This window comes from Sardina pilchardus, chromosome 8 (genome assembly GCF_963854185.1).
Source record: "Sardina pilchardus chromosome 8, fSarPil1.1, whole genome shotgun sequence".
Classification (NCBI taxonomy): Eukaryota; Metazoa; Chordata; class Actinopteri; order Clupeiformes; family Clupeidae; genus Sardina; species Sardina pilchardus.
In genome coordinates, this window is record NC_085001.1 from 14083367 (window position 1) to 14104932 (window position 21566).

General features: G+C 40.3%; 2 protein-coding genes across 2 annotated transcripts; both read right to left on the reverse strand.

The window, feature by feature from the left end:
• Positions 1 to 324: 324 nt before the first annotated feature.
• LOC134089432 (uncharacterized) lies at positions 325 to 19628 on the reverse strand. Its single transcript, XM_062543875.1, has 21 exons — positions 18518 to 19628; positions 18223 to 18371; positions 17810 to 17941; positions 17518 to 17605; positions 17085 to 17304; positions 16288 to 16568; positions 13808 to 14046; positions 12883 to 13014; positions 12338 to 12425; positions 11900 to 12119; positions 11600 to 11743; positions 9584 to 9590; positions 6755 to 7529; positions 6201 to 6349; positions 5888 to 6019; positions 3987 to 4074; positions 3595 to 3814; positions 3128 to 3406; positions 1187 to 1244; positions 753 to 901; positions 325 to 453 (listed from the first exon to the last, which is right to left on the reverse strand). Exons 1-20 carry the CDS (start codon positions 19233 to 19235, stop codon positions 851 to 853), a joined length of 4170 nt encoding a protein of 1389 aa, XP_062399859.1. The 5' UTR covers positions 19236 to 19628; the 3' UTR covers positions 325 to 453; positions 753 to 850.
• Positions 10074 to 14717, reverse strand: LOC134088728 (UDP-glucuronosyltransferase 2C1-like). Its single transcript, XM_062542827.1, has 6 exons — positions 13729 to 14717; positions 13187 to 13335; positions 12883 to 13014; positions 12338 to 12425; positions 11900 to 12119; positions 10074 to 11743 (listed from the first exon to the last, which is right to left on the reverse strand). The coding sequence occupies exons 1-6, from the start codon at positions 14444 to 14446 to the stop codon at positions 11461 to 11463; spliced, it is 1590 nt and encodes a 529-aa protein (XP_062398811.1). The 5' UTR covers positions 14447 to 14717; the 3' UTR covers positions 10074 to 11460.
• Positions 19629 to 21566: the final 1938 nt, after the last annotated feature.

Consider the following 21566-nt stretch of genomic DNA (forward strand, 5'->3'; position numbering starts at 1 on the left):
CCACCCAGCAGGTCATTCTGTGGGATCCATTCATACAGTCTGGTGTTTGGAGCAAGAGTCTCTGGTCTCTCTCCATGGTACCTCCACAACACCTTAGGTAAGGACACACACAGCCATTAGTGGGGAGTGTGCTCATGTAGGTTATTCATTGATTTGCTGCTTCAACATTGTGTGTATGGGTTTGAGTTAGTATTAGGATTGATCTCTACAGAAACAGAAATGTAGATGACTTAACATTACTTACTTAACTTCAAACAAAAGGGTCATACTTCAGGGAATTTGGAATAATTTGACCTGTCATGGATACTGATGCTACACAACCTTCTGTGGAATTTGCCCCAAGGCCGAGGCAATGATGTTCGTCTTCTCTTTGGTGAGGGTTGCAACCATTGATCCCAAAGTGAAAACCACTATCCCATCATCCCCAGAGCTCTGAACAAACTCCTCCATGTCCTTGTTGGATGAAAACATTTACATGTCTGACTACTTCAGAATACAGACAACTTTAGTAATGGATTGACTAATTAATTGACATTAAAAAATTTATACACAAGATTTGTCATGGCACAGCAGCAAACTCATTATTTCAAAATGTCCATAAAATATGACCTAGTGAGGATATAATATCATTTGACTTTAGCAGAATGTGATATACAGCATGATTCCCTATCCCTGGTGTGTCTCAATGAGAAAAAGTTTAATCAGCAAAATTAGCCATTCAAACAGACCATACATATTGAATTTAGACTCACCTTTGGTAGGGGTTTGGCAGGTTTGCAGTGAATTCCTCCAACATATTTGAAGTTGGGAAGGATGGGGCGGGGATAGTCAAAGTCCCAGTATGTCCGAATCAACCAGAGGTCAGCTTTGCCCATTTGCTCACAGAAAGAGGTGGGCTTCCCTGTGGGGATCAGAGCAGGGTGGAATCAGTCATACATATATCTGGAAAAATAGGAGGAATAATAGGAGACACATGCTGTGGTACAGACAAGTGGATTAAGTACTCTATAGGGAAGGCATACTGTAATCATGCCCTAATGGATGCGCTACGGACAATGTCGGCAATATCTTGTGTAGCCGTTTTTCAGACTGTTAGACAAGTGCTGTGGGCAAACTCTGTGCTGGGCGAGCTCTGTGGACACAACTTGAAGTGAGCAATCGTGAGCAATCGATTTTAAAACCTCACCCAAAATCTCGCTGTAATACTGGTCATACATGGTCCATACCCTGTGGTACACAGCGTCCTGCACCAGATAGAAAACAAAATTGATGAGTCTTTCAGTGAAGCTCATCTGGTCGGTCAGTTTTACCGCAGTGCCGGGAACATACGATGGTGGAGCAGGCAACTGTCCACAGAGTCTCTCCATGGAGTCGGCCACCGAGAAACGCAGTGAGTACACAAAGGGTATGTCCAGAATCTCAGCCAGCAGCTCGCTGCAGGGATAAAGGGGATCTGCGAACAGGAGGTCAAATTTATCCTGCTTCAGTTTCTCCAAGAGGGCACCTGACCGCAGAATGCCATCGCAAATTCTAATGCCAATTTCGGCATCTTTATGCAGGATTTTGTAGAGCCTCCAGTAAATCCTCACATAACTGAAATGGTCAAGCTCATACAGAGAAAAGCGCATCCAGTCGTCAAAAACCTCCTCTATTTCAGACATGGGAATGGAGACGTTAAACAGGTGGTAGTTGTACTGCACGTGTTCCTTGGGATCAATGAACATGGTGGCATTCTGAAACAGCATGGTGACTCTGTGGCCTCTCTCAATCAGTGTGTCTAGGACAGGCTTCATGTTGATCCAGTGACTTCCTTCAGTGTGCCAGACCAAGATATTCCCACAGTTTACCTTCTGTGCGATGCAAAAAGCATGAGAAACACAGGTTGTCCAGCTTTCATGATGGCATCTGATGCCAGTTCTCCGGATACAGTGATATGTGTAGCCTACCTCTTGGCTGTTTTGTGTAATAATTTACTTATGAGCGTGAACTTTGAGCAGGGCTGGGGTAGTAAGGTATGGGCTTGTGTAAGCATAGGTTAGGCTGATTAAGTAATACAGTATGTAAGTATACAATACTGTATATTGAATGCTGCCTGTAGTTTGGATCTTAACAAGACTCACTTGATGCTGATGTTGGAGCTGTAAGCGCTTACAGTAGTTGAGCAGACAAGCAAGCATCAATAGGGATGTTTTTGAATGTACTGATATTTGCTTTTGTGTTACAGTATGGTCAGCAGTATAGGTCACTGTGAAGTGTGACCTCAGGTGTGTTCAAATTCGCAAAGGCGAACATTCACAAATGTTTGCAAAGTTTTCGGTTTGTCTTGAGTTTTCCTAACTTTCATGAACACTTGCAAACAGGTAAAGATGTAGCCTACTTCTTCGAATTTGGTGGTCAAAGGTTATGAATATAACTTAAGTATAAGTTTTTTGATCCAAAATTTTTGATAGGGATAATTCTCCACTGGTGTACCACCTTGGCGATGTATATTTCACATCCAAGACCTTTTATTGTCAAGCTTTTCTGAGGACACAGACATATAGATACAAGCAATGACATTGCAGGCTGGAGGTCAAGGTTGTGATGAACATCATCTCATTCTGAACATTGAAAAAACACTTGTTGTTTGATCCAACTGACTGATCAGTATGGTGCACACAGCAATTACTTCTATGAGATTGCATCCCTCCCTCTAGATGGTGTTTGAGGATATTATGCTACTTATACTGCTATTCACATTATGACCCTCTACCATCAGGTAGACATCACTGGGTTACAATTAAACACAGAAAATGATTCCAAAAATAGTTTCAAAAGTGTCTTCACTCAGGACATCAGGGTGTGTGAAATAAGTGGCTGTGTTTCATGTACTTGAATGAAGGCATATTTCATAAAAAAAAATTAGGCCAGCACTTTTTTGAAATATACATGCACTTTAGGTCTGTTATTGCACTGCATATGTATTTAAGGTGGTACCCTTTGTGTCAAAGACACATTTTGCAAAAGGAAAATACACAGATCAGTAGCTGCCCACCAATGCTTGCCATGAAGACTAAAACAATAAAACAATGTCAGGTTTTAGAATATATCAAAAGGAAATGTAAAAATCAGTACAGATATCACTCACTCTAGTTTGTTTTTTCGACTTGATCTCAGACAGCACATTTTAAAGCAAAACTTGCAAGTTTTGAAAACTGTGAAGAGGACCAGTAGAACTATCCCAGTCAGAAACGCAAACACATCAAGAGAGTGGTACTGGTACCAAGTGAGGTTATGGGCTTCTACTCTTAGGTGCTTGGCCCCCTTGTTGCGCATCACATGTTCTATCCAAAACACGGCCTCATCTCTTGGAGACTCTGGTCTGTCATGGTGGATTTTGGACAGTTTCATGGCACTGGCTTTATACCTGTGGACAATAAAAGTTCAGCCAGAATTACACCACTATTCACTGAAAAACAGCAATTCACCAACAAACACCAAAATAGACATATTTACTCTATGCACCTACAGTATATACCAATATCTAACATGCAAATCTACTGTATGATCTCTATACTGGCCAGATGTTAAGATAAAAAAGAGATCAAAGCTTACGATGGATCATTGATGACACTCTTCAGTCCGTCCACAAGGTGTCTGGTCTGCATGGTGTTGTAGTCCATGATGACAGCGGCTCCTTTGGCTTTCATGTGCACCATGTTGTCTGGTTGGTCACCAAACAGTGGAATGCCCACCATGGGAACACCATGATATATGGCCTCATACAACCCATTGGTCCCACCATGGGTGACAAAAGCCCTGGTTTTGGGGTGTCCTGGTGATGCAAAAACAGGCAGTGTATTTTATTTGTTGGATGTCATTGTTGGAACAGTGGTTAACAAATGCTTTAACCAAGACTGACATGGGTAAATGTAATCAACATGTCAAAAACAGAACACAACTGTATCAAATAATCACTGTCTGTCTCCCATAAAAATGACACCCACCCAGCAGGTCGTTCTGTGGGATCCATTCATACAGTCTGGTGTTTGGAGCAAGAGTCTCTGGTTTCTCCCCTTTGTACCTCCACAACACCTTGTGAGTATATGAGTGGAAATTAGTGACAGGATTCATTATGACCGCCGCTAGCATAGTTAGCGTCATCGATCCTGAATTTTTCGTCAACGATTCCCGGGACACCGTAACACCGGAGCACATGAAACTTGGTGGGCATGTAGCCACAGTAGACTTCTGTGGAAAAATTTTGTTTCGTCCCCGGGGGTCACTCCATCCCCGCGCTGCCCCCGCCCGAAGCCCAAAAATGACAGTTTTTCCTACATAACTACCTGAACGGTGGCGCCGAGGATGACAAAATGTTTTTGATATGTTGGTCTCAAGAGCTTGCATCAACTTAGCTTATAACCTGTCATTTGTGATTTGCACCCCCACAGTAAAAATTGAAAATGCAATGTAATATTGCTTTAATTGCCCCTATCTTCAGATGAGATGTTATGAACTGCACCACATTTCATGTGTATGATTAACCTGACACCCTCTGGGAGTATGCCAAGTTTTGTGGAATTTCATCCATGGGGGGCTATAAAATAAATGGATTTATGTGTCCATTCAGGACTGTATACCCATCGGCCTGTAGATGGTGGTATTATTGTTTTTGTCCTAGAAACATATAAGTGACACCATTAGAAACCTTTAATCAACTAGTTTCCAAATACAGTATACAGTATATGTTTTAAAAGAGAATGGTTGCTCTGGGTGCTGGATGCTACGGTCATACACACACACACACACACACACACACACACACACACACACACAAACAAACATGCAGGAACACGCTTTTCTGTGTGCCCGTGTGTGTGTTTGCATGTGTGTATATGTGTGTATGTGCATGTTCTGTGTGCATTCTGTGTGTGTTCTCTTTCTTTCTCTCTCTCTCTCTCTGTGTCTGTGTGTGTTCTGTGTTATCTGTGTGTATTCTATGTGTGTTCTCTCTTTCTCTCTCTCTCTCTCTGTGGGTGTATCTGTGTGTGTGTGTGTGTGTGTGTGTGTGTCTGTGTGTGTGTGTGTGTGTGTGTGTGTGTGTGTGTGTGTGTGTGTGTGTGTGTGTGTGTATGTGTGTGTGTGTGTGTGTGTGTGTGTGTGTGTGTGTGTGTGTGAGTGTGTGCCTGCGTATGTGTGTGTGTGTGTGTGTGTGTGTGTGTGTGTGTGTGTGTGCACGCACGCGCATGTGTGAGTGTGTGCCTGCGTGCGTGTGTGTGTGTGTGTGTGTGTGTGTGTGTGTGATCTGATATTGGAGTGACAGTGATGGCAGAGAACACAGTGAACATATACACATAGAGACACATAAAACACACACACAAGCAGACACACACACACACACACACACACACACACACACAGAGAAGCACTCATACACAAAAGCAAGTGCACACATGCACACACTCATTTACATACATAAAAGTTGCAATAGGGGATGGAGTAGGCGATGGAAACAAAAACGTGATTGATATTTGCAAAGAGAATGTGCAAGACTGAGCGGCGGTCATATTGTGTATCGCTTTGCGGTACATCTAGTTTAAATTTAAACTCTTGTCTTGTTCAATTTTTACATACGTTGTAACAGACTGATGAAAATCATCATCATTTTTTAGAGTATCTGTATTTTACCCTGCCATTGTAAATGTTGCTCATGACTTGAGCCCTTCCCCCAGACACTGGTGCATGTACTACATGTGCATTTGTTTTAGAGCTGAAGGCCTACAGTAGTAACAGGTGAAGACAACCCTCAAAAAGCCACATTATTAATGTTTTATGATTCTCAGGGCACTGACAGACAAATTGTAGGCTAAGGCTGGTTGAAATGGTCAGACATTTGATGCTAACCAACCTTCTGTGGGATTTGCCCCAAGGCAGAGGCAATGATGTTGCTCTTCTCTTTGGTGAGGTTGGCGATCATTGATCCCAAAGTGAACACCACAATGCCATTTCCCCCAGAGCTCTGAACAAACTCCTCCATATCCTTGTGAGATGAAAATAATACATATCTGACTATTTACATGCAAAACACTGACAACTTTTGTGTAAAATATGACTTGAGAATATGATTCAAATGAAATAATCCTGACATGTTGATGAAGAGAAACTACAGCAAAAAGAACAATTCAAACAGAGTTGTACAGGCACACTGAATTCAGACTCACCTTTGGCAGGGGTTTGGCAGGTTTACAGTGAATTCCTCCAACGTATTTGAAATTAGGAAGGATGGGGTGGGGATAGTTAAAGTCCCAATATGTCCGGATCAACCAGAGGTCAGCTTTGCCCATTAGCTCACAGAAAGAGGTGGGCTTCCCTGTGGGGATCAGGTTAACAGTAGTAAGGATGGGATCAGCAGGAAACACTCCTATTCTGAAAATGCTATAACAGCGCATGTTATTTACTGTAACACAAACAGTCCTCGCAAGAGATGCATGCTGTAACACAGACATGTGTGGAGACATACTGTACACACCATGCATGAGGGAAACTCTGGTAAAACAATAATCTAGGGTGTATTTTGTGGATGATAATGAGTTTAAATTGTCGTTTGGGATGAAAATGACATCAATCAGTACAGTTTTACGTGAGAGAATTTACACATTTACATTTTAATAGCATATACTGTAGCCATAGCCTTTGGGGGCACCTTCCCTATATAAAAACAAATAACCATTTTTAAGCCAACAACTAGCTAAAAAAAAACATATATGCCTCTTACCCAAAATCTCGCTGTAATACTCATCATACTTCCTCCATAGACTGTAAGACATAGCATCCTCTACCAGATAGAACACAACATTGATCAGTCTTTCAGTGAAGCTCATCTGGTCAGTCAGTTTGACCATAGTGCCGGGAACATATGATGGTGGAGCAGGCAGCTGTCCACAGAGTCTCTCCATTAAGTCGGCCACCGAGAAACGCAGTGAGTACACAAAGGGTATGTCCAGAATCTCAGCCAGCAGCTCGCTGCAGGGATAGATAGGATCTGCGAACAGGAGGTCGTATTTGTCCTGCTTCAGTTTCTCCATAAGGGTGTCTGATCGCAGGATGCCATCACAAATTTTAAGGCTAAGTTCGGCATCTTTGCTTAGGAGTTTGTAAAGTCTCCAGTGAATCCTCGCATAACTGAAATGGTCAAGCTCATACAAAGAAAAGTGTATCCATTCATCAAAAGACTCCATCATTACAGACATGTCGATGGATACATTAAAGAGATAGTAGTTGTACTGCGCGTGCTCCTTGGGATCGATGAACATCGAGCAATTCTGAAACAGCATTGTGACTCTGTGGCCTCTCTCAATCAGTGTGTCCAGCACAGGTTTCATGTTGATCCAGTGACTTCCTTCAGTGTGCCAGACCAAGATATTCCCACAGTTTACCATAGGTACAACACACAGTGCAAAAAGCACTAAAATAATACATTGTCCAGCTTTCATGACGGCAAATCCAGCATGATTTGTAACTGACTGTTGGCTGTGATCTGTTACCTGCAATCATTTACCCAGCAGCTTGAACTTTGAGCATGGCTGTGAACAGGGCATGATGGGTAGCATTTTAGTTATAGCCTATGTATTTTAAATACGTATGTAATTAATGTATCATATTTTATCTTTTGTATTTGCAGGACTAGAAAAAATAAAATGTAGTTTGTAACAAAATTCTTTGAAGGATTGTATCAAAAGATACAAGATGTATTCAAAGAAATGACAGATCTGTCCTTTTTTTCTCAAATACATGTAAGCCAAAATTTCATCACTCAGTTATAGCCTTCTACCTATAACCGTGAAGCTACAGTATGCTTATCATAGCCTGGGACAGAGGCGGACATCCCGGGTTCAGAAAGTAAAGGTCCTGCTAAGTATTGTATTTGATCCAACAATTTAGTAAATCAGCTCATACTAATTAGCAGGTAGATCAGATAATGAATGATATCTCCTGTGTTAAGTGTATAGGTAAAGAATATGTCCCAGGGCTTTTACTTTCTGGAATGTCCACCTCTGTTCTGGGAGCCAAAGGCCAGAATCTGATTTTGACCTTCTTTTAGCTGTTTCTTGCCTAGGGGTTACTCAATAAGAATAGGGTGGCTGGGTGCCCGGTGATGTAGCTTGAGTAATTTCCTTTATTCAGCTTTAACATTGACCTAGATAGCAATTTGTAAAAAAAAATTTTAAAAGGCTCATTACCCTTCAGAAATGTAAACCCATTTTTCCTTTTTCTTGCAGTTATACTGTATGCCACATTGTGACCAACTTCAAAGTGTTAGATCTAACCTTTCTCTTTTACGATCCCCTCTGGACATGTCTGAAGTTGGAAAAAAGTGGAAAATACATGGGTTGTACCTGTTTTATGTTTCCTTAGACAACTTAAAAGCATTACAGTATGTACTGTAGATCTGTCTTTTCTGTTTTATCATCCCCTAAGAGCATATCTGATTGATGAAAAGAAAAGGAGCTTGAATTACAATGTGTGTCAAGGGCTATATGACTAACATTTGAAAGCAACAGGCCTACAGATAAGATACTGAGGGAGAATATTAGGACATGACCTTTGACAAGAGGATTTTCGTAAGGGATAACATTCGCTGAAGTGTCCTGATATGCAGAAATAATGGAGGAGACGGAGGCAAAGACCTTCCCGAAACAAAACAGAGTGGAGTTTTCACCACCAAGTTAGTTAATTCCGTATAGGGACACCTTTGGATGTTATTCTGCTTGTCCCATAATTACGTATAATAGGCATGCATTTATAGCACAAAAGGGAAATGCAGCTCCAATTAAAAAGAGGTGGTCCTGTTCAATTTGTCGTACTACTTTCACTGAATTTCCCCTTGGGGATCAATAAAGTATCTATCTATCTATCTATCTATCTATCTATCGAATACGGAAAATTATGGTGGGTGTTTGCTTTGTTACAGCTGATTCCACTGTTGCGAAGCCTGCTTGTTGCCAGTTCAATCATTGTTTACATTGATTGGACGCTGATTAATTTCTAATAATTATTATTATTATTTTTTTTTTTAATAGATCTAGGCCTACATCATTGGAGCCCCATTGTATAGAATTAATAGCCCTTTGCCAGCCAATCAGAAAATAGTATGTCTCTCAGTTATACAGTTTGAATAATATGCCTTGTAGTTTCTGATTATTATTATCATTATCATGATTATTTTGTGGGTTTCTATTTTGAAATTTTGAAATAACTAATTGTAGGCCTATTTTAATGAAAAAACATCGTTCACACCATATATATTTTGTATATTTTGTTAAATTTTACAAGCCAGTATTTGGTGCTTGGTGGCCAGCATCACTGATGATGACTCCCTGTGCACTTACAAGACAAGTAGTCAACACAACGGCACTTTGGTTCAAGAGAATCTCATTGGAGCTCAACATCACCAAGACCAAGGAACTGTGTTGCCATAGGGGTCGACTGCTTGATACTCCTCATCCACTATCCACACCACTGAGACTGGAAGGGCAAGTAGTGGAGCAGGTTGCAGCACGTTTCATGCACCTTGGTATTGTACTTTGATTTACCACCGTCTCACCTTCACCCTGCAAGTTGACAAAATTTACAAAAAGGCTCAACAGCGCATGTGTCTCATCAGAAGGCTTAAAAATATTTTAAGTGAGACAGGACATCCTATCCAGAGCATATACCAGTCACTGTACAGAGTCTGTCATCGCTGTCGTCTTCGTACAGCTCGCTACCAAACAAATACAAGAGAAAGCTGGCTGTTAAGATCATATGCATTGCTCAAACCAGCCATCTAATCTTTATATACAAGCAGTGGAACTTCCAACTTCATCATCCAGGATGCCTGCTACCCCCTCCACCAAATCATTGAGCTTATCGTCAGGAATCACATTCAGAGTGCCTCTGGCTAGAAAGTCATTGTACATCAAATCCTTAATTCCCAATGCAATATATATACTGTACAAAACGCATGCTACTGACACATTACACACAGCTTCTGTTCCTTAAAAATTCTAACATGACAACATGATATTAGACAATAAAGCTTTTTGAATCATGACACTTAGGATATCAATTTGCGTGGTATTTTGAACTTTTATTTATTTTTTTGGACAATATAGAAATGTATGGCCTATGACTTTACTCCCACGGGGTAGACACACACAATAATAAACAGGAGTCTGATGTGTAACAATAAAAATACAATTTTAAAAAATATAAAATAAAAAAAAAAACCAGATAACAAACAAACACAGCATTACTCCTCAAGCATTCTGAACAAAAGAAAAAGAATGCAGGCTCTTTGAAAGAAAAACGTAAAAAACTGATTTTGTTACTGATGATTATCTCACCCTCTAAGAGACAAAAGAAATAGAATCACCCCCACACCGGGGCTTCGACTAGGGGATTGTGATGACCATGGGGAAGGACTCAAACTCTAACAGGGGCCAATCTAGCAGTGGGAGTGGTAGTGGTGGTGAAACTCTTGATGACGCACAACACCAGTTGGACAGACAAGTAAATACATGTAAATATGACAGGAAGGAGCAGGGGCATCATGAATTGGACAATCTTAGCAAACAACAGCCCACCCCGGCTACTCTCTGATGTAATCTGTGACATTACCGGTTGTGTCGGGCACTTATGTACAACATTTCTACCCAATAAACAGACAAGCGCCCACCCTTGCTAGCCAAGACCATGCCCAAGCAAAGACGGTTCTGGAGAGCCACTTGCCTCACCACATACAGTTCCTGGTTAATAACTGAAAGAGCACCTGCAGTGTCATTAGCTATTATGTCAATAGTGTGTACAATAGTTCTAACCTCATCAAGTACCACTTTTAAGCCGTAGGATGGAATTATGGCTGAGAAGAATCTCTGTGTAGGTGTTGCGATAATGCTGCGGTCCCCAAAAAGATCATGCCTACTGTAAGGTGTGTGGATGTAGACTCACCCGCCAAGTATCCTCTCTCCGCAATCCTCACAGCTGTAACAACACAAGCTAAATAACATTAACCGTGCCGATTAGGGGGAAGATAGGAATATGCATTCTGTCCACACACACAAACATTGAACCTTTCACAGCGGCCGGTGCATCAGTGACACCTGTGGTTCCTGGTATCCCACCCGGAACACACCGCATCAGGGGAAGGGGAATAGAATAGGGACCACTCGACCTGTCTGTACAAGGGAAGCCTCAGTTTGCCCAACCTTAACCTCATATGGTGTATCCTTCATAAATTTGCCACGAGACAAAGATAATCATTTTAAAGAGTAAAGCACAATCTGTATGCATTACACAGACAAGAATTTGGTCATCACAAACAAGCAACAATTAAAATTCTTGAACATGCAGAAGGGTAAAAATGGTTGAAAGTCTGAAGAAAGGAATAAGATTAGGTTTTAGACATACAAAAGAGATATACAAATTCAGCGCAACTATCACTCACTCTTGTTTGTTTTTTCGGCTTGATTTCAAACAGCACATTCTAAAGCAAAACTTGCAAGCTTTGAAAACTGTGAAGAGGACCAGTAGAACTATCCCAGTCAGAAACGCAAACACATCAAGAGAGTGGTACTGGTACCAAGTGAGGTTATGGGCTTCTACTCTTAGGTGCTTGGCCCCCTTGTTGCGCATCACATGTTCTATCCAAAACACGGCCTCATCTCTTGGAGACTCTGGTCTGTCATGGTGAATTTTGGACAGATTCATGGCACTCGCCTTATACCTGTGGGCATTAAAGTACAGCCAGAATTACACCACTCTTTTTCACTGTTTGTTTTGCAGATGCAAATCTACTGTATGTTATATACTGATCAGATAATACCAAAACAGAAAGAAATGCACATTTTATTTATCAAATTAAAAAGGAATCAAAGCTTACGATGGATCATTGATGACACTCTTCAGTCCGTCCACAAGGTCTTTGGTCTGCATAGTGTTGTAGTCCATGATGACAGCGGCTCCTTTGGCTTTCATGTGCACCATGTTGTCTGGTTGGTCACCAAACAGTGGAATGCCCACCATGGGAACACCATGATATATGGCCTCATACAACCCATTGGTCCCACCATGGGTGACGAAAGCCCTGGTTTTGGGGTGCCCTGGTGATGTGAAAACAGGCAGTGAATTTTGCTCATTTGATGTCATTGACTAGTAACAAATGATTTCACCAAAACTGACTTATGGATGAATGTAAGCAATATTTACGTTTTTATAGGACCCTTCCATAACAATTAAGTGTTTTTGATGTCAGATGAGCAACAGGAGGACACATCAGTATCATATAAGCACTGTCTGTCTGCAATACAATTACACCCACCCAGCAGGTCGTTCTGTGGAATCCATTCATTCAGTCTGGTGTTTGGAGCAAGAGTCTCTGGCCTCTCCCCTTTGTACCTCCACAACACCTTGTGAGTATGTATGAGTTAAAATTAATTACAGGAATGATTTCAATTTAAACTCTTGTCTTGTTCCATTTCTACAAACACGTGTTGTAATAGGTTGATGATAATTTGTACATATTCATATCAAAATTATTCCATTCAGAAGAACAAGATTCATGTTCATTGGTTGAAGGCATCCAATGCCGTTTCTGGTTCTAGGGCCCCCTCTAAGTATCTGTATTCTACCCTGCCATTGTAAATATTGCTTATGACTTGAGCCCTTCCTCCAGAGCAGACACTGGTGCATGTACTACATGTGCATTTGTTTTAGAGCTGAAGGTACAGTAACGGGTGAAGACAACCCTCAAAAAGCCACATATATTGAACAGGTAATGTTTTATGATTCTCAGGGCACTGACAGCCAAATTGTAAGGCTGGTTGAAATGGTCACACATGTCATGGATACTGATGCTAACCCAACCTTTTGAGGGATTTGCCCCAAGGCAGAGGCAATGATGTTGCTCTTCTCTTTGGTGAGGTTGGCGATCATTGATCCCAAAGTGAACACCACAATGCCATTACCCCCAGAGCTCTGAACAAACTCTTCCATGTCCTTGTGAGATGGAAAAAAATACATGTCTTACATGCAAAACTGAAGACATTTGTGTTGTGTAAAATATCACTTGAGAATATAATTCAAATGACATCATCCTGATATGTTGATGAAGAGAAACTAATGCAAAAAAAACAATTCAAACAGAGCTACACACCGATTTCTGACTCACCTTTGGTAGGGGTTTAGCAGGTTTGCAGTGAATTCCTCCAACATATTTGAAGTTAGGAAGGATGGGGTGGGGATAGTTAAAGTCCCAATATGTCCGCATCAACCAGAGGTCAGCTTTGCCCATTAGCTCACAGAAAGAGGTGGGCTTGCCTGTGGGGATCAGGTTAACAGTAGTAAGGATGGGATCAGCAGGGAACACTCCTTTTCTGAAAATGCTATAACAGTGCATTTTATTTAACACAAACAGTCCAAGCAAGAGATGCACGTTGTAACATGTGTAGAGACATACTACACTATGCCTGAACTACCCTAAAAGGGAAACTCCCGTCTAATAATAATCTAGGGTGTATTTTACGGATTATAATGATTATACTGGTATGAAAAAGGACATCAATCAGCACAGTTCTAAGTAAGACCAGAATTGACATACATCTGAATAGTATAGCATAGCTTTTGGGGGCACCTTCACTATATCAAAACAAATAATCATTTTCATTAACTATACAAAAATAATAATAATATTAAAAAACATATGCCTCCTACCCAAAATCTCACTGTAATACTCATCATACTTCCTCCATACACTGTAATATATAGCATCCTGTGCAAGATAGAACGCTACATTGATGAGTCTTTCAGTGAAGCTCATCTGGTCAGTCAGTTTGACCATAGTGCCGGGAACATATGATGGTGGAGCAGGCAGCTGTCCACAGAGTCTCTCCATGGAGTCGGCCACCGAGAAACGCAGTGAGTACACAAAGGGGATGTCCAGAATCTCAGCCAGTAGCTCGCTGCAGGGATAGATAGGATCTGCAAATAGAAGGTCGTATTTGTCCTGCTTCAGTTTCTCCATAAGGGTGTCTGATCGCAGGATGCCATCACAAATTCTGAGGCCAAGTTCAGTGTCTTTGCTTAGAATTTGGTGAAGTCTCCAGTAAATCCTCACATAACTGAAATGGTCAAGCTCATACAAAGAAAAGTGCATCCATTCATCAAAAAACTCCATCATTTCAGACATGGGGATGGATACATTAAACAGATAGTAGTTGTACTGTGCATGCTCCTTGGGGTCGATGAACATCGAGCAATTCTGAAACAGCATGGTGACTCTGTGGCCTCTCTCAATCAATGTGTCCAGCACAGGTTTCATGTTGATCCAGTGACTTCCTTCAGTGTGCCAGACCAAGATATTCCCACAGTTTACCGTAGGTACGACGCACAGTGCAAAAAGCACTAAAATAATACATTGTCCAGCTTTCATGACGGCAAATCCAGCATGATGTTGGTAACTGACTGTTGGCTATGATATGTTCCCCCGTAATCATTTACCTACAGTAATAGTTTGAACTTTGAGCATGATGAGTTTAGATATACTTGTGTGAACAGAGGTTAGCATTACAAAGGGAATATCTTGCATACCTGTTAAACCTTTAGCAAAGCTTGCGAGTTGCAACTCGCCACTCAATAAAAACAACCAAGGCTAGATTTTACATATACAGGACTTCAGTACAGTCGCTGGGAGGCCAGGCAGAACTGCCAAGTCAGTTGCTTTCAGGCAACTTATCAGCAAAATACCAGTGACAAATGGAGCTACTTGGACAGAGAGACTAATACACTACAATGCAGGTTGTGCGTGTATACCATAGCCAAAATACAAACGCTTGACAGCATAACAAAAGCTTTCTAGATGTTCAGCCCGTTGCGATGTTATATTGCTGTAGTGAACTGCTATTCTATTGCTGCTAGTCACGCTGGATAAAGTTGTCTGTGAAATTAATAAATGTACTGTAGGCTAAATGTAGAAAACCACATTAGATACATGTGGAAGCATGGCATGCCAAAGGATCAATGAGTTTTATTCCACAATCAAGTTTTATTAATTTCAAAGGGTAAATGGAGTTCCGCTATATCTGAGAGCTGTTTTTTTTGTTTGTTTGTTTTTTCAAGCCACTGAAACCGACTTACGACTACTGCAGGCCTGCTGATGCTACAATAAATTGGTCTAAAAATTAGTTTTATTGTTTTATTGTTATTGTTTTGGAAAAATAATAACACAACTTTTATCCTTTAAAGCAACACTAAAGCACTTTTCCTCTGTTGCATGAATGCTATTTGTTTATCCAGCAAATAACAATGTCCACAGACAAGGTAGAGTATGTTGATTTTAGTATGATGTATAGCGACATCGAAGCAAGTCAAATTTGTAGTTTCTTATGTCTCATTCCATCCTACTACAGAATCGCTACCTGATCTGGCAAACTTACATAGGGCGGTTATTGCCGATAAAGGACTATGAAGCGAATGATGAAGTTCCGTTCACCTTGTTTCAAGTTGATGAACCACTGTTCAAGTTGATGAAATAATTTTGGAAACATTATCTTAAGGTGCAAAAACTCTTTAGTGTTGCTTTAAGGTTAAAGTGACACTTGTTTGGTGTAAATAACAACTATATTAATAAAATGTATAATGTTACATTATAGTGTGACATTTATAACAATCATAGTCAAGCACAGTTGACTCTGTGATGGGGGGAGGGCAAATAAAATTCTGCGACACTGGTTGTATACTTTATACATGGTATTTACCTCCACCAAGGAGGTTATGTTTTCATCGGGGTTTGTTTGTTTGTTTGTTTGTTTGTCTGTCTGTCTGTTTGTTTGTTTGTTCGGAAGATAACTCAAAAAGTTATAGATGGATTTCAATGGAATTTTCAGGAAAGATCTGAAATGACCCAAGGAAGAAGCCATTCAATTTTGGGAGTGATCCGGATCACCGTCTGGATATATGGATATACTGTATGCTGGATCTAACAAGTAACTTAGGATATCAATTTGCTTGGTATTTTGAACTTTTATTTTTTTTAAGGACAATATTGACATGTATGGCCTATAATGCAGACATGAAATACAAAAACATTGCGATGAGACAAAGAAAATAATCTTGAATTGTGTCTAAAGCTCAATCTGTTTGCATTACACAGATCAGAAATTGGTCATCACAAACAAGCAACAATTAACATTATTAAACATGTCTGAAGAAGGGAACAAGATTAGGTTTTAGATCTGCTGCACACAAAAGACAGATTCAGTGCAAATATCAGTCACTCTTGTTTGTTTTTTCGACTTGATTTCAAACAGCACATTCTAAAGCAAAACTTGCAAGTTTTGAAAACTGTGAAGAGGACCAGTAGAACTATCCCAGTCAGAAACACAAACACATCAAGAGAGTGGTACTGGTACCAAGTGAGGTTATGGGCTTCTACTCTTAGGTGCTTGGCCCCCTTGTTGCGCATCACATGTTCTATCCAAAACACGGCCTCATCTCTTGGAGACTCTGGTCTGTCATGGTGGATTTTGGACAGTTTCATGGCACTGGCTTTATACCTGTGGAACACATATGCAGCAAATAATTTTGTTGTTAAAAAATAAAATGCTGAATGTTGTCGCTCTGAAGACTACATACTAGACAGTACCATAATAAAGTGCTGTTTACACAGTTTGGTTCTTTGTTTCAGGGCATTGTCCTTGTTTTCTTGCACCCTCCCATTTGTCTGAACTATAACATACTATAACGACAACAGGACTGACTATCATCCATGATTTATATTAGAACTAAAACCATTAATGGATTAATACATTAACTATAAGTGTCAACACTTTTTTTACAATACTTTTAGAACAAACATCTAAATTATTAATCAAACAAAAACAATCGACAGATTACAGTACAATGAAAACAATCATCAGTTGCAGCCCTAATGTTAGGTAAGTATTTAATTGATAAGTGACTGCATTACAATTTAATTAAACTATTTTAAACCATCAGTTCACCATATCAAAATATTTCATGTATTTAGAGAGAGAAGATCTTAAACAAGGAGAGGGTGAATGAAGCCTTACGATGGAGCATTGATGACAGTCTTCAGTCCGTCCACAAGGTCTCTGGTCTGCATGGTGTTGAAGTCCATGATGACAGCAGCTCCTTTGGCTTTCATGTGCACCATGTTGTCTGGTTGGTCAGCAAACAGTGGAATACCCACCATGGGAACACCATGATATATGGCCTCATACAATCCATTGGTCCCACCGTGGGTGACAAAAGCCCTGGTTTTGGGGTGTCCTGGTGAACATTTTAAATGTGTGATAATTTGATATCATTGAATAGTAGGATTATTGTTTCATCAACAATTACATTGCAATAACAAAATATCATCAGCATACTTTTCCAGGGACTTTCTCATGATCGCAAAGTGTTTTGGAATCTATCAGATGTGCAACATTACACATCAGTATCAAATAATCACTGTCTGTCTCCCATAAAAATAACACCCACCCAGTAGGTCGTTCTGTGGGATCCATTCATACAGTCTGGTGTTTGGAGCAAGAGTCTCTGGTTTCTCCCCTTTGTACCTCCACAACACCTGTTAAGTAAGGTCACAAGGACCAAGTATATCACAACAAATTAATGGCATATTCAACACAATCCTATCACAATATTGACTTTATTCTGTGTCCAGGCTTAACTTCTGCATTGTTACTGTGGATTGAAACAACTTTTGCATGCCCCTTAGTGTTCTAGAAAGAGTGTAAACAAATGATTCACATTGTTGATAAGACTATACAACCTTCTGTGGGATTTGCCCCAAGGCGGAGGCAATGATATTGCTCTTCTCTTTGGTGAGGTTTGCGATCATTGATCCCAAGGTGAACACCACAATGCCATCATCCCCAGAGCTCTGAACAAACTCCTCCATGTCCTTGTGGGATGAAAAAATTATGTTCGTTACCTTGATGCATTGTATAAACTGCATCTACATCTAGCAGCAATTCTTTATTGAAGTGCAGTAGCTACACATTATTTAGAAAAAAGTGAAGTTTATGTGACATTTCTATTTAGTAATACAATGTTTGATGGTTTTATGAAAACACTATACATTACATTTCCTTGTCACGACTGGAAACAGAATCATACGATCACCACATAATAAAAAAGAGCACATCAGACAGATTTACACAGGGATGGTGAATTCAAACTCACCTTTGGTAAGGGTTTGGCAGGTTTGCAGTGAATTCCTCCAACATATTTGAAGTTGGGAAGGATGGGGCGGGGATAGTCAAAGTCCCAGTATGTCCGAATCAACCAGAGGTCAGCTTTGCCCATTAGCTCACAGAAAGAGGTTTGCTTCCCTGTGGGGATCAGAGCAGGGTTAACAGTAGTGAGGATGGGATCAGTTGGAGAATGCTGTGTGTGTTCCGTATGCATTTCTATAGTTGCCTACTGAACATCATGTGCTGCAACATATTGAACCTCTGAAATTGAACAGGACTCTTACCCAAAATCTCAGTGTAATACTGATCAAAGCGTCTCCAAATAAGGCTATACATAGCATCCTGTACCAGATAGAACACAAAATTGATGAGCCTTTCAGTGAAGTTCATATGGTCGGTCAGTTTGACCATAGTGCCGGGAACATATGATGGTGGAGCAGGCAGCTGTCCACAGCGTCTCTCCATGGTGTTGGCCATTGAGAAACGCAGTGAGTACACAAAGGGTATGTCCAGAATCTCAGCTACCAGCTCACTGCAGGGAGAAATAGGATCAACGAACACAAGATCATATTTGCCCTTCTTCAGTTTCTTCATGAGAGCTTCTGAACGCAGAATGCCATCACACATTCTAACACCAAAATCAGTGCTTTTCGTCATGAGTTCATGAAGCTTCCAGTAGATTCTCACATAACCTGAATGGCTGAACTCATACAGAGAAAAGTGGAAGAGCTCCTCAAAAAACTCCACCATTTCAGACATGTCGATGGACACATTAAACAGGTGGTAGTTGTACTGTGTGTGTTCCTTGGGATCGATGAACATTGAGGCATTGTGAAACAGCATGGTGACTCTGTGGCCTCTCTCAATCAATTCATCCAGCACAGGCTTCATGTTGATCCAGTGACTTCCTTCAGTGAACCAGACCAGGATATTTCCACAGTTTACCGTTGGTACAACGCACAGTGCAAAAAGCACTAAAATAGCACATTGTCTGCCTTTCATGGTGGCAAGTCCAGCAGGTTTGGAACAACAGTGACTGTATCTCTTGGTAGCTATCCGTTTTGTTCAAACATTTACTAATTAGAACAGTGTGCTGGGTCAGCCTGACTTAAAGGCACACAGTGTTTGGTTATGTGCCAAGTATTGCATTTCATTTTCGCATTTTGCATTTAAAGAGAACTGCAGGATTGGCGATTTCACCTCCGGTTTCGGTTTCGCTTTTCGTTTTCGCTCGTTTTATGCTTGAATAGGCCTATTTCTCTGCAGAGCTTCCCCTACAGCTTTAGCGTGTACATTTAGACATCTATAGGCTATTTGTTATATCATTAGAAATAACAAGTGTGGTTCTTCTTGTTCCTTATACGCGTTTCAGACTCCCAGACGTAAACGAGGAGCGATCTCGAAGTCAAGCAAAACGTCGATTCTTAAAGAGACCCTATGCAAAATTTTCATAGCCATAAAATCGCTTAGAAATCGTTGTTTTGCGTGACTGACCAGTTTTATAGAAAACAGTAATATTTCCTCCCGCCCCTAGTGTCCCTATCCGCTATTGCAACCTTGCAACTTGTTCAGGAGGCGATCGTTCCCTGTTTACATCTGGAAGGCTGAGATATTTATATATAGCCTATATATGGCTATGGCTATGGCTATGGCTATGGTTATTTAGCAGACGCCTTTGTCCAAAGCGACATACAAATAAATAACAATACAAATTAAATTAACAGTGAACAATTACAAACTAGGGAGAATAGTAATATTATCAGTAAAACAATAATTTTAAGCACTAACCTAATGAGAAATAAAACAGTGAAATGAGAATAGCAATCAAATAAGTCACTCAGTTAATTATATATAATAATAATAATAACTAAAGCATGGTATGGCTAAATTTAAGGACAATAGCAAAATAAATTTCAAATTCTATCAATAGACAAATTATAACAAAACAATACTATTATACAAACCATAACACATCACAAACTCAAAGGACTAAGTGCATATTAAATAAATATGCCTTAAGACCCCTCTTAAAAGATCCAAAGCTGTTGCTGGAACGGAGAGCACTGGGCAACTCATTCCACCAACACGGAACCACTGAAGAATAGGATCTACAATTTGACCTAGCATGTATGGTTGGTCGACATAACAGACGCTCCTCAGAAGATCGCAATGGGCGGTTGGGAATGTACATCGTGATTAAAGAACTGAAGTAGCTGGGAGCAGATCCAGTCAGTGTCCTATAGGCCAGAGTGAGAGATTTAAATTTAATTCTGGCTACTATAGGGAGCCAGTGGAGAGTAACTAGGAGAGGGGTTACATGTGTCCTCTTTGGCTGATTGAAGACCAGTCGTGCTGCAGCATTCTGAATCATCTGTAGTGGTCTTAAAACACAAGCAGGTAGGCCAGCTAACAGAGAATTACAGTAGTCCAGCTTGGAGATAACCATTGCCTGTACAAGAAGCTGAGTGGAATCTTGTGTCAGATAAGGTCTGATCTTCCTAATGTTGTACAGGGTATACCGACATGACTTTGCAATTGAGGCAACATGCTCAGAGAAAGTAAGTTGGTCATCAATTATGACACCCAAGTTACGTGCCGATCTGGTTGGAGTCAGTGAGGATGAATCAAGCTGGATATTGATCTGTTGGGGAATAGCTGTTTTTGCTGGAAACACCAAGAGCTCAGTTTTGGAAAGATTAAGCTGAAGGTGCTGATCCTTCATCCAGATTGAAATATATGTATAAATATACACGCTATTTATACATATATATATAATATATGTATAAATATACACGCTAAAGCTGTCGTGGAAGCTCTGCAGAGAAATATGCAAGCATAAAACGAGCGAAAATGAAAAACGAAACCGAAACTTAAGATGAAATCGCCAATCCTGCATAGTTTCTCTTTAATCGATTTTATGACTATGAAAATGTTGCATAGGGTCTTTTTTAAGATTGTTAAAGAATAATAGGCTGAAAACGGTCTCCACTGATAAATATCACACTGGCTGACCTGGAAATTGGGTCCTATGTCCAAAATTCCAAACTAACCCTTTCATTTTTATTTGTTTTGTTTTCATTTTAAAGGGAAAATATGCAGATAAACGGATGTTATCTCAGACATCATAAGCCGGCGGGCCCATTAGAACCAGACATCATATTTCATATAAAGAACGAAGTAAAAGCAATCTCTTGGATACGGAAGAGCAATAGGGCCACGGAGTAAAATATTTATTCTAAATCTCTGAGAAAAAAGTCAAAATTTTCAAGAAAAAAAGTCCAAAATTTAAAAAGTCAAAATTTTCGAGAAATAAAGTCAGAAGTTTTGAGAAAA